At 38.6% G+C, this 14,356-nt stretch overlaps 1 protein-coding gene across 1 annotated transcript; it reads left to right on the top strand.

Moving 5' to 3' along the window:
- Positions 1-4,655: 4,655 nt before the first annotated feature.
- LOC102278747 (olfactory receptor-like protein OLF3) lies at positions 4,656-5,609 on the top strand. Its single transcript, XM_005886738.2, has one exon. The coding sequence runs from the start codon at positions 4,656-4,658 to the stop codon at positions 5,607-5,609; it is 954 nt and encodes a 317-aa protein (XP_005886800.2).
- Positions 5,610-14,356: the final 8,747 nt, after the last annotated feature.

A 14,356-nucleotide genomic window follows, 5' to 3' on the forward strand; every position in this document is an offset into this window, starting at 1 on the left:
TCTCTAGACTTTTTCACCCTAAATTATGCACCTCTGTATATTTGACCAACATTACCCATTTCCTCGACCTCCCGGCTCTTGGTAACCAACCACCTTTCTACTTTCTGTCTTTGATGTTGAGATTCCACGTTATAAGTGAGGTCATGCAGTTTTTCTCTTTCTGTGCCTGGCTTATTTCACTTAGCATAATGTTTTCCAGGTTCACCTATGTTGTTACAAATGACAATATCTTTTTCCTTTTAAGGCTGAAAAATATTCCATTTTTGTATGTGTAAATACTAAATTTGTTTCCATCTCTTATCTATCATGAATGACGGTGCAGTGATTTTGGGAGTACAGATAACTCTGAGGTACTGATTTCATTTCCTTTGGCTATGTACAAAAGTGGAATTGCTAGATCTTATGATAGTTCTATTTTTTAAAGAGTCTCCATACTGTTTTCCATATTGGCCATACCAATTTACATACCCATCAATGGTGTAAAAGGGTTCCCTTTTCTTAACATCATTGCTAACACTTACCTTTTTTTTTTCCTTCGGTAATAGCTGTCCTAACAGGTGTGAGGTTATAGCTCATTGTGATTTTGATTTTGATTTCCATGATAATTGGTGATGTTAAAATATCTTTAAATATATCTGTCAGCTATTTATATGTTAGATCTCTAGACTTATTCATCCTCATAAATATGTCTTCTGTGGAAAAATCTCTACTCGACTTCTGCCATTTTAAAAAACCAGGCTGTTTGCTGTCCTTTCTGTTTATTTGTGGGAGTTCTTTGTATATTTTGGATATCAATGCTTTATTAGGTATATAGTTTACCAATTTTGTAGGCATTGACTTGGATCTTCATATTGCTTTGGGTGGTATTGACATTTTAACAATATTAATTCTTCTAAGACATGAACATGAGATATCTTTCAATTTAGGTATGTCTTATTTAACGTCTTTCTTCAATATTTATAATCTTTAGCACACACATCATTTTTCTTCTTGGTTAAATTTATTCCTAAGTATTCTTTTTGATGTAGGATTTTTTTCCTTTGATTTCCTTTTGGATGGAGTGATGTTGCAACAATGCCAGTAATTTTTGTTGATTTGCATCCTGCAATTTACTGAACTCATTTTACTTATAGCAGTGTATTGGTAGAGTCTAGGGTTTTCTGCATAAGATTATGTCATTTTCAAACAGAGATAATTTTACTTCTTTCTGGTTAGGATACCTTTTATTCCTTTTTCTTATCTGATTGCTCTGTTAATATTTCTAGTATTGAATAGAGATGAGAATGGACATCCTTGCCTTGTTCTGAATCTTAGAGAAAAAACTTTCAGTTCTTTCACATTGTTTATGACATTAGCTGTGGGCTTTTTATAGATGGCCTTTATTGTGTTCAGCAAATTTCCTTTTATATCTGTTTTGTTGGGAGTTTTAATCATGAATGACTATTAAACTTTGCCAGGTGCTTTCTCTGCATTTTTCATTCTACCAGTGTGATGTGTCATCTTGATTGATTTGGATATGTTGAACTATCCTTGCGTTCCATAGATAAATCCCACTTGATTGTTGTATACAATCCTTTTCATGTATTTTTGAATTTTGTTTGTTTGCTGTTTATTAAGAATTTTTGCATCTATGTTCTTTGAAGATGTTGGTCTTACCTCATGGTATCATTGTTTGACTTTGGTATCAGTATCGTGCTAGCCTGATAAAATGAATTTGGAAGTATTCTGTAGAGGCAAGGCACAGAAAGTGCTCATTTCTTCAGTCTCTCTGAGGACTACTAATTACCTGCCCTACAGGCTCACAGATGCAGGGTAATTAGAACCTTGACCTTAAGACAGCAACTGGGAAAATACACAGTTAGTCCTTTCCATGGAGGGCTTCCCTGGTAGCTCAGATGGTAAAAGAATTTGCCTGCAATGTGGGAGATGTGGGTTCGATCCCTGGGTCAGCAAGATCCCCTGGAGGAGGGCATGGAAACCCACTCCAGTATTCTTACCTGGGAAATCCCATGGACAGAGGAGCCTGGAGGGCTACAGTTCATGGGATTGCAGAGTCAGACACAACTGAGCAACTAAACATATGTGGTACTGTTGAGTGCTGAGGCCCCAGATCTGAGTCAGGTGATTTGGGAGCCTGTCCCTCAGGTGGCAGCCATCAAAGTTGGTGTTCCTAATGTGTGATCCAGGGAATGCTGGGAGTTGTGGGATTCCTTCCATTTGTAAGGCAATGTGTCAGTGGTGGCGTTCATGGGCATGAACATGTCTCAGATTCTTCTGCTTGTTTTAATGTGTATGTTTTCTCAATTATTCAATGTATAGGAGCCTCTCAACTAGTTTCTGAATTTCTGTCAGAGGGAATTGATCTGTGTATAGATGTTTATTTAATGTATCCATGGGAAGAAAGAAAGCTAGGAATATCTTATTCTGCCATCTTGTTGACATTCTTTCTCTGGTTTTATTGTCTATTAAAGGAGCATTGGGGCTTCCCTGGTGGCTCAATGGTAAAGAATCTGTTGCTGATGCAGGAGATGCAGGTTTGATCCCTGGATCAGGAATATCCCATGGAGGAGGAAATGGCAACCTATTCCAGTATTCTTGCCTGGGAAATCTCATGGACAGAGGAGCCTGGCAGGCTATAGTTCTTAGGGCTCCAAAAAAGTCAGAGATGATTTAGCGACTACACAACAACAAAGGAGCATAAGGTACCTGGCAGAAATGTTTAAGTAGCTGGAGTTGTAGCAAATACTGAGAGGAGAACACAGACAAACTTATATAGGAGAAAGAGCTGAATAAAGCTGACACTCAACTATGGTCATTGTTCCACACTGGTTTCCAGGAAGTAGATATTTTCTCAGATGGGTCATGACTGAGGAAAGCAAAGTGAGGGGTGGTAATGAAAGTATCCTGATGTAGCAGAAATGAAGGAATTGTTTAAAGGGGCGATCAGGTTGTGAGAAGGACATCAGGAAAGATGTTTGTAAAAATCTATGTGTCTAAATCATGAATAAGAAGGGCATTTATTGAACTGCTTGTTTTGTCCTTTAAGAGTGGAAGCATGAACACTTTTCTTCATGTTTCTGCTCAGAAACCCAGTTTGACATCTATGTGGGTTCAGATATGAGGCAAGCAGCTCTGCCTTTCCTCTCAATCTCTCTCGCTGCCTTTGTCTCCTGTTTTCTCTTGTTTTGTCCACTGAGAGGAAAGGAAATTAAAAATATACAGGTGTGGAGGTACAGTAAGAATGAGTCAGTGCTTCAGACACAGTAAAAAACTATTTCTGTTGTTCAAAATTGACCTTAAAACATATTAGATCTACTGAAAAAGTGCTGCTAAGAAAAGAAAACAAAATGGAAACTCTTTTCTAATGTGTATCTACAAGAATCCATACCGTCTCTGCCTTGAACAGTAAGAAAGGGTCCTTAGCCATATGCTTTCCTTTCTTTCTTATATTGAGAAAGCCTAAACGTTCATAACTTTCCTTGTTTTCTTTTGAGCCAATATAAAAATGGTAGATTATCAATAATAGTAAGTTGAAGAGAAAAAATAAAACAAGGCCCAACTACAATTCTCTTATCTGTCTCATTCCACTAAAGGCTAAGAGACCAGAGTCTAGTCACACCAAAAGGAAGAAAAAGTCCTCAGAATATCCCACTAAGCCCTAAGATTCATTAACTGTTGCCTACAGTTTTATTCTTTAAAACGTCTATGTCTGAATCTATAGAGGAGATCTGAGGAAAGTCACATCTGTTACTTTATTTACCCCCAGGCGGAGGTCATGTTACTACTACTGGTCATACTACTATAGAACTACTACCAGTAAAAATTCACAAGTACTTTCTCCAGAAATTTCCTTCATTTGAGCTTAAATGTATTGTGAGTTGCATAAGTCTGTTTCATAAATAGAAGTTTGTCACTAAACCAAGATCACATTGCTGCTAAATTAAGTTTCAAACCTAGGTTCACTGATTCCAGACCTTTCTGTAAGTTTCTCTCTATTTCCAGTATTTCCTTTTATAATAGATTTATCCAGTTTATCAGCATGGGTCTAGGTGACAGGTCTAATGCATGCTTTAAAAAAAAAATTCCAACCAAGTTTTTCTTCATTGTTTATCATTTTATCCATCATTGTCACCTACCATCCTTTCCATATCCTAGAATCTGTTGTAAGCTGGCTAAGATATGAAGTTCTTAAAATTGCTCTGTGGTTATCTTCAGACTTTAACTGAATCTCCTAGAGACCACATCATGTTCTTATAAAAGCACTGGGCTGTCTCTGATACAGAGTAGATACAATATATATCAGTATAAAGCCTGTCATCTTGACCCATAAATGATCTGAAACAGCTCAGGCTGGTTAATTTCATACAGTATGTATTGATAAAAAATTATTTTTATGATTCTTTGACTGAATATTGAAGGCAAAAGCAGAAGGGTGCATCTGAGGGATGATATGGTTAAATAGCATCATCAAATCAATGGACATCAATTTGAGCAGCTCCAGGAGGTAGTGAAGGCAGGAAAGCCTGGTGTGTTGCAGTCCATGGGGTTGCAAAAAATCAGACATGACTTAGCAACTGAACAACAAAAATGGTTCTTTGATTCAACAGCTTCTATTATTTCTGAGTCTCTGCAGATTAATAACCTCACATCTTTTAATGGGAGCAGATAACCAGACTTGGGTGAGAGAATTCATTCTCCTTGGCCTGTCCAGTGACTGGGACGCTCAAGTTGCTCTCTTTGTCCTGTTCTTGGTTATGTACCTGGTGACAGTGCTAGGTAATGTCCTCATTGTTCTTCTGATCAGACTGGACAGCCGACTCCACACTCCCATGTATTTCTTTCTCACCAACCTCTCCCTTGTTGATGTCTCCTATGCCACAAGCATCGTTCCTCAGATGCTGGTGCATTTTCTTGCGGAACATAAAGGGATCCCCTACGTGAGCTGTGCAGCCCAGTTATTCTTCTCCCTGGGCCTGGGTGGGATTGAGTTTGTTCTCCTGGCCGTGATGGCCTATGACCGCTATGCGGCTGTGTGCGACCCCCTGAGATACTCGGTCATCATGCATGGAGGGCTCTGTGCTAGGCTGGCCATCACATCCTGGGTCAGTGGCTCTGTCAACTCTCTCATACATACTGCCATCACCTTTCAGTTGCCTATGTGCACGAACAAGTATATTGATCACATATCCTGTGAAATCCTAGCTGTGGTCAGGCTGGCCTGTGTGGACACCTCCTCCAATGAGATCTCAATAATGGTTTCTAGCATTGTCTTGCTGATGACGCCTTTCTGCCTGGTCCTCCTGTCCTACATCAGGATCCTCTCCACCATCCTAAAGATCCAGTCCACAGAGGGGAGAAAGAAAGCCTTCCACACCTGCGCCTCTCACCTCACAGTGGTTGTCCTGTGCTATGGTATGGCCATTTTCACTTACATCCAACCCAATCCCAGCCCTTCTGTGCTTCAGGAGAAGCTGATCTCTCTCTTCTATGCCATTTTGACACCCACGCTGAACCCCATGATTTACAGTCTAAGGAATAAGGAGGTGAAGAAAGCTTGGCGGAAACTGCTAGGACAACTATTTGGATTAACATCGAAACTGGCAACTTGATGAATCATGAGCATCACTTAGAGAAAGGAGCTTTGCCTGTGTGTTCTCTTACCCATCTCAGATATGAAGCCTTATAACTGCATTGCCGTGGCAACCGGGAAGGAGATGACAAAACATGTGCTTGTGATGCTGGGTAGGAGGCTGAGTGACTGGGTTGGGTGTGGGATGTGGGGGTGTTTTTATGTCACAGCAGGATGTTCAGAGACAGTAAGCAGTGCTATAATAGAACTTCCCACTGTTATCCACTCAGTATCCATTCATATGACCCTAGAATATTTGAAGAAAATATTTATTGTTTTGATAGCAACATGAAAAATTGTTGCAATTATGGACCCATTCTTGGATTTTACCTTGGAATACTGAATTATTCAACCACATTTTAAGGAGGTCATCTCATTTCCACTGGGAACAAAATGCATTTTCATGTTTGAACGCTCAAAACATTGTGTGCCATATATAGTCATATTTATTAATTGTGTGAGCCACTATCTTAAGGAGCATGTTGCTATCAACTGTGATTGAAATGTTTTTTGCACAACCTATTGTGGATGTACAGTCTCTGTGTGAGTAATGGAAATAAATGAGAGGAGAAACATCAACTAAAGTTCTTTTTTTACTGCGATAAAGATATAATTGAGTTATTTGTGATTGATATTATTTAAGAAAAATATGAGACAGCTACTGCTAAATAACATATGAATAATTTGGTAAGGAAACAATTGTATATATTGGGTACCTTTCAAAAGGTAAAATTGTAATTTCTTAAAATTCAGCAAACCTTTATTTGAACTTTTGGAAAAAAATAAGCAAATAAACAGCAAGATAAATGAATTCAATGTTAAGACACAGTTAATCTAAGGAAAGTAGTTTCCTTGAATAAGCCAATGAAAGATAATACAGCTTTAATATGGATTTTGTACTATAAGGATAGGTCAGTCTGCTGTACAGATGTTATTCTCAAGTCTCCGTATTAAAGGTGTTCTTGTACTCCCCTCCACACACCTCACACACAAAGACACAAACCCCTACTTAAATCTTAACCCCCTACTTAAATCCCCTCTGTAAATCTTGTGAGCTGGCATTGCCTGTGAGTGCATCTTGACTCTAAGGATAAACCTAAATAAGGTAAAAGGGGAAAGAAATGATTAAACAAGGGATAGGTAAGAGAGGAGACAAAGAATATAATAATGGTGGGTCTTCTCACTGTCTTCAAGGAGTCTAAAAGAGAGGCTCTCCTTTTCTTTTTTGTCTCATTATAAAGTCAATTGATTGGTTTTTGGTTGATTTGTGTTTCGGCAGTGGTGATCAGAAGCTGAGGGATTTCCACTGGCACCTATTCTTCTCCGTGAAACAAGATGGAGCTCTCATGGCTGAGAGTGCAGAGGAGGGAGGAAGAGGCGGCGGTGTGAGATGTGAGAATGGCGAAGGTACAGCCCACAGTGGGCGACAGACGAGTGTGCCTCTTTCACTTGTGGACACCACTCTCTGCCGCAGGTATCTTTAAGTTTCATCTCAGTATCTTCAATTACAAGGTCACAAAGGTCACATTTTCCCTCTAATTTGAACGACTTTATTCTCAGCCCTCTCAAAGTTACACATGGTCATTTTGTGGACCTTGACTTTGTCGAAGACACTGCTATAGGCATTGCGTGGTATCAAAGTTGTGTTTAGATATGGCCACTTGTTGTTGTTCACTGGCTAACCTGTGTCTAACTCTTTGCAACCCCATGGGCCGCAGCAGTCAGGCTTCCCTGTCCTTCACAATCTCCTGAAGTTTGCTCAGATTCATGTCCGTTGAGTCGATGATGCTATCTAACCATCTCGTCCTCTGTCGTCCTCTTCTTCTTTTGCATTCCATCTTTCCCAACATCAGGGTCTTTTCGAATGAGTTGACCCTTCACATCCGTGGCCAAAATATTGGAGCTTCAGTTTTAGCCTCAGTCCTTCCAATGAATATTCAGGGTTGATTTCCTTTAGGATTGATTGGTTTGATCTCCTCGTAGTCCAAGGGACTTTCTCTTGTCTTCTCTAACACCACAATTCAAAAGCATCAATTCTTCAGTGTTCAGCCTTTGTTATGTCCAACTCTCACATCCATACATGACTACTGGAAAAACCATAGCTTTGGATACATGCACCTTTGTTGGCAAAGTGATGTCTCTGCTTTTTAATACTCTGTCTAGGTTTGTCACAGCTTCCCTTCCAAGGAACAAGCATCTTTTAATTTCAAGACTGCAGTCACCATTCACAGTGATTTTGGAGCCCAAGAAAATAAAATCTGTTACTGTTTCCTCATCTATTTGCCATGAAGTGATGGGACTGGATGCCATAATGTTAGTTGTTTGAATGTTGAGTTTCAAGCCAACTTTTTCACTTTCCTCTTTCACCCTCATCAAAAGACTTTTTAGTTCCTCTTCATTTTCTGCCATCAGAGTGGTATCGTCTGCATATCTGAGGTTGTTTATATTTATCCCAGAAATCTAGATTCCAGATTCTGATCCATTCAGCCAGGCATTTCACATGATGTATTCTGTATGGAAATTAAGTAAGAGAGTGATGCTATATAGTCTCGCCATCCTCCTTTCCCAGTTTGGAACCAGTCCCTTGTTCCATGTCTGTTTTAACTGTTGCTTCTTGACCTGCATACAGGCTTCTCAGGAGACAGGTAAGGTGGTCTAGTAGTTCCATCTCTTTAATAATTTTCCACAGTTTGTTATGATCCACACAGTGAAAGGCTTTAGCATAGTCAAAGATTCAGTTGGTGAGATATAGCCACTACCTCAGGAAATATACAGTCTTCTAGGGCAGGGGTTGGGAAACTCTTTCTGTATTAGGCCAGATGGAAAATTTTCAAGGTTTTCTGGGTCAAGCTCTCCCATAATAGCACTAAATAGCCATAGATAATGTATAAAAAAGGAATAAATGTTGCTGGTACCAATAAATCTAAATATAGGGACACTGAAATTAGAATTATATATAATTTTTACATCATAAAATCTTCTTTTTTTAACCATTTAAAAATATAAAAAAATTCTTTTCCCGTGGACCATACAAAAACAGTGGCAGGCCAAGTTTGACCTATGGGCAATAATTTGCCACAGTATTATAAAGGAAATGGAACAAAATTGCAAAATTGCAACACAAGGTATACACATAAAGAGCACTGATATAAAAAGGAAAAAGGGATTCTTTCAGCATGTAGACTGAGGTCATGATGGTGAAGAGAAACTGAAGTAGTTCTCACTTTGGTTTGCATTTCAGAAAGCATCTCATTTCTTATCATCATTTAGGTTCATCTGCCCCAAATCTAAGGACTCCAAACTAATGGGTGAATGCAAGACACAAATCACATATTAGCATCATTCTTAGATATCTGCTGAGTGTGAGTTGAATGATTTATATTACTTCTTAGCCCTAGCAGCATTTAACCCCAGTGATAGGTCTTCTGGAGACACAAGCTTCCGCTTTTACTCTGTACTGTCCATTATTGTGATATCTGGGACCATCAAGCTCTCCCCTATTTTTCCCACTAAAATTCAGGCTTTTGAAGCCTAATCCTGCTGTATAAAATATAGATCCTATAAAATATACATGACCAAGTGGTTGTGTGTCTTGCCAGAGTGATGTGGTTTGGTTGTCCTTCTAGCATCAAATTTGGGTTAAGCTACTTTCAGCAAAATCTGATCCTTGTTATCTTGAGATTTTTTTCCCCCTTTTTATGGAAATTATCGCTGTATGCATGCTATTGCCTGACTTCTTTGAGACTTCTACATAGTCCTCATCAAAGTATAGCAGGATAACAAAATAAGAAGTGTGATCCTGGACAAGTTATAAAACCTCTCTAAGAATCAGCTCTCTTTTTCGTAAGTTGCAAAGAATAATAAGCTCCTTGTGAGAAGTTTGAGAGGATTCAATGAAATATTATATGTAAAGTACTTAGTAAAATGACTAAGGATAAAGAATGGTTAGAGCAAAGAAATTTCATATAGATTTGGTGGGCATACAATTGGAACATCTGTTTTCACAAAACTGACAATATTAGCTAAAGCTAGACACACACATAATCTGTGATATAGCAATTGCACCACTGGGAAACAGAAATGAGGACATTTGTGGGACAAAAGATGAGTGTGTGTGTATGTGAATGTCCATCTGAGTGTTCTTTTTAACAGCAGCAAAGCAGAAACAAACTAAATGTCTATCAATGGGATGGATATCAGATTTCTTTCTTTCAGTGGGTAGTAAACTTTTGAAGTATTTTCAGAATGAAGGCAGACTTTTAGATAAAAAATGCATAATTTGACAATGCCCAGCTAAAAGGAACCTCCCAATAGTAAGGCAAAATTGGGACAGATCCCATGAAATAGCTGCATCAGTTCTGAAGATAGTATATGATTATAGCCCATGTATAATTTCAGAACCTTGTTAGAAGAGATATTGCTCAAAGATATCTGAGCAGTCCATGAATAACTGGACACTTTGGTTCAAATAGTCTCAATCATGAGTACATGGACAGAAAGTCATGGGCAAATTTTAACTTCCTTAAAGTGAAACTCACCAAAGGCAGGAGAATGTCTCCAGGAGAACCAGGGCTTCAGATTCTCCTCTCTTTTCTGGCTCATTAAAAAATTATTCTCACTTGTAAATTCTTTAAAAGCAGGTAAGAGTTTAAGGTGAGAGAATTACCATATAGAAAAAGAGAAAAAACAACAGAAACCTAACAAGCACAGCATAATTGGCCTGCAGAGATTTTGTCTCTGAGGGAAAAGAAGATCCCACATCTTGCCCAGCCCAACTCTTCCTGGGGCAATGCTGGCCTCTTGTCCTGGAGGTAAGGCAGTCATGATCAGAGGCTCTCCGTTGGGTTCTTAGGATTATGGTCAAGAAGAAATGATTTCATTAACACACAGCTTCTTTCTAGGCTCATGTGACAGTTGGGTTGAGTTTGGTTAGTATAGAGATAAAGGTCACATTTGAAAAATTTGTTGTAAGAAAATACATTTCAATAGCCAAACTGGTGAGAAATTTCTTTGAATACCTCTGAGAAATGAAGTACCTATAATAGGGCTTTTACTGCATTCATGGAATCATTGAACATAAGTTACTATAGGCTGTGTTCCCTGTGTCACATTGCACCCCCAGCACCTGTACACTGCTGGAAATCTGGACCAGGGGACAGGTTTGTGTTAACCAGCTCATTCTTAAACAATGATGGTCAGAGGTGGCAACTTCAGCTGGATAACTGGCTTTAAACTTTCTGTTGCTCCAAGAAGTGTAGGTATGCATTAGGAAGTAGGAATCAGGTGGGGATAGCAACTTAGCCAGTTAACATTTGGGAGAAATCTCAAGCTTTCCTGCCAGCTTCTTTTTTTGAGAAGAACATTTCTTTAGGGAGATTGAATCACAGTTCTAGGAAGGAAAGGTGGTTTAGGAATGCTGTTTGTTTTATTGTTATTGTTACATAATTATAACACCGCCACCTTATTTTTTGAAAGTCTGTTTTTAACTTTTATTTATGTATCATATTTTTGAAAGTTTTAATCATTTTACTTGTTTTGCTGTTGAATCTTTATTTTTGATTAAAAAATTATTCTTTTTACTACTGACATCATATCCTAATTCCATCACTCTTCCTACTTCCCTCACTCCAATGAATTGGGACAGATTTGAATGTATGCTGTGTTTAGACAGATGAAGAGGCTACAGCTAGACTCCCAGATTCACAGGTTCCACAGCTGTGGATTCACCAACCATGGATTGAAAATATTAAAAATAATTCTAGAAAGTTATCAAAAGCAAAACTTGAATTTGCTGCATACTGGCAACTATTTACATCACATTTACTTTTTATTAGATATTGTAAGTAATCTAGAGATGATTTAAAGTGTACAGGAGCATGTGTGTGAGTTATATGCAATAACAGACCACTTTATATAAGGGAGCTGAGCATCCATGGATTTTGGTGTTCACTGGAGTTCTGGAACCAATCCCATGGATACTGAGGGGTAAGAGTAGGTAATGATAGTTGAACTGCAAAATGCAAGTTCATTGACAAAGCAATTCATTCACCCCAGGACATGGCACTTTAAAAGCATGAAGATGATGCAGAAACATGACATGCTAACAATGAGTGTTTCTATTTGTATCAATAACTTGCTGAGCCTTTAAGGGGAATTACTGACCCAAGAACAGGGATTACTATATTTTCTTTGTCAAGCCCTTAACTATTATTTGTTTTTAAGAGATGAAAGCCTCAAAACCACAAGAGATCATCATCAGATTTTTCAGCAAAGTCTCCTTATTTGGTTCCTGAGAATCATCAGGTACCTCCTGGATTGTTTTGCTTTGTTTTCCTTTTAGCCCTCTCCCAGAGAACTTGTGTTACATGAATTGTTTTGTGTGTTATAGCAGGATTAAAGACAACCTCACGTACCTTTCTAGAAATATTGTCTATTAAAATGTTGTATGTACATGGTCACATTCCACTGAAAGTTCTCTGATTTTCCCGTCTGAAGTCGCTTACCTCTCTCTGGTACCTGAGGTCTTCACCAGTGATAATTTCATATTCCAACTTTTCCCTTTTTACTGGGGATAAAAAGGTAGGTTTCCTCTTTCTTTGATAGAAATATTACAAAGTGACTTGCTAATCGGAAGCTCTAGAGTAAATTCTAAAGAATAAAAGAACATTTTGTACTTTTATTGCCTCCTCTTGTAACTTATATAAATTATCTCTTGAAGTGAGAATGGTTTATCAAGCTTCATTCATAGACATTAGAAAGATTATCAAATGCAAATTTCCACAGACCCTTCTCTGCTGGATGGCACCTTTGGCATCTTATTTATCTGTGGTTATCTGCCCTGACTGTCATGAATACCCTCAAAACAAAGTATGATTTTCATCATATATTCAATGACCCTCTCTGATCACAGGCAGCAAGCAGGTAACATTTTCTTGGGATAGCTGTGCTTACATTTCACTTTCTCTACACAAAGGACAGAATAATTTGAGGGGCAGAGCATGTGGAAAATCTAGAGTGGGCTTTGTTTGGTCTGTGAGGTTCCTGGAAATCACTTGTGATTTGAATAAGGCCCAAGTAAGATTACAAAGGTCCGTCTAGTCAAGGCTATGGTTTTTCCAGTGGTCATGTATGGATGCGAGAGTTGGACTGTGAAGAAAGCTGAGCGACGAAGAATTGATGCTTTTGGACTGTGGTGTTGGAGAAGACTCTTGAGAGTCCCTTGGACTGCAAGGAGATCCAACCAGTCCTTTCTAAAGGAGATCAGCCCTGGGTGTTCTTTGGAAGGAATGATGCCAAAGCTGAAACTCCAGTACTTTGGCCACCTCATGTGAAGAGTTGACTCATTGGAAGAGTCTGATGCTGGGAGGGATTGGGGGCAGGAGGAGAAGGGGACGACAGAGGATGAGATGGCTGGATGACATCACTGACTCGGTGGATGTGAGTCTGAGTGAACTCCGGGAGTTGGTGATGGACAGGGAGGCCTGGCATGCTGCGATTCATGGGGTCGCAAAGAGTCGGACACAACTGAGCGACTGAACTGAACTGAACTGAATTGAAAATTACTAAGCGTTCCAGAGATAATACTCAAGCTCTTGTACTTTCTGAAGTACTAGTACATCAGCAGGATTAGAAAGTTTGAGGATGGTATTGAACAGAGTATGCTATTACTTTCTGGTCATGTTAGGCACAGTAAGAGGGAGCATAGCATTAGGATGAGAAAAGACAGTTTTCTAAGGCACAGGGGACAGTCATGTATTTCAGATGGAGATAAAAGTAAAGAGGGTTAAAGGAAGGAGGTAATCATCAGTCATTTCACTGAGTTAACTTTAATTTTTCCATTACATTTTGTAGTCTCCAAACCACAAAAATCCCTATCCAGAATATATAGAAATAGAATTGGAAAGAATGTGCAACCAGTTTCCCCTTATCGTTTAGTTAATAGACTAGCACATGTGCAACTATCTGAGCTTTTATCTCTAAGGAAGATGGTTAATGCATCTTTGTTTCTTGACAGTCATCCTCTGTTGTTGACCCCACGCACTGTGGTTCTTTCAAGGGAGGAGAAATACAATACAGATTCTTCCCGCTTATTCTCTCAACCAGATAAAAGACAAATAGGTGAAGGTTTCTCAAAACTGAGTCTGATTACTCAGGTCTTCGTTTTCCATCTCACTGAACTGGAGATGTAATTTTTGACAATTTTTAGCTCCTAAAAACTATTTTATATTTGCTACCTTCTAACTTATAACCCAAAATTTGTGATTTTAAAAGGGTGGAAATTTAATATCTCATTTTCACAATCAAAGAATCCAGAAGTAAAAAAGTGATAAAACCATTCATCCCTGTTAGGTTCCATTCAATATGGATTTTGAGATCATAAGAAGGGAAAAACTGGTATCTAACAAAGAAGTAAACAAACTCCACAGTTAGGAGTTGGCTTTAAAGAAAAAATCACATTTTACAGTTAACATTTTAACTCAATTATCTAAGCATTTTAATGAAAATCTTCCCACTTAAGGAATGAGAAGAGTTTTCTATTCTCCTTGGATCTGAGCCATATCGTGCATTCTACGGTGGTCGCAAACCCAGAAGGAGACACATGATCTGAAAACGCACACCACTTAATATTGGATGGCTGTTTTGTCTAAATGACCTCATAAGATCCTCTGGCACCTTAAGTATCTAGTCTTTTTCGATTTATAACTTGGGTTTGGACTTCAGAGGCCC

The sequence above is a fragment of the Bos mutus genome, chromosome 4 (assembly GCF_027580195.1).
Source record: "Bos mutus isolate GX-2022 chromosome 4, NWIPB_WYAK_1.1, whole genome shotgun sequence".
NCBI classification, from domain to species: domain Eukaryota; kingdom Metazoa; phylum Chordata; class Mammalia; order Artiodactyla; family Bovidae; genus Bos; species Bos mutus.

Bases quoted from the DNA above. Each gene is read 5' to 3' on its own strand.
- LOC102278747 (XM_005886738.2), top strand. From the start codon at position 4,656: ATGGGAGCAGATAACCAGACTTGGGTGAGAGAATTCATTCTCCTTGGC.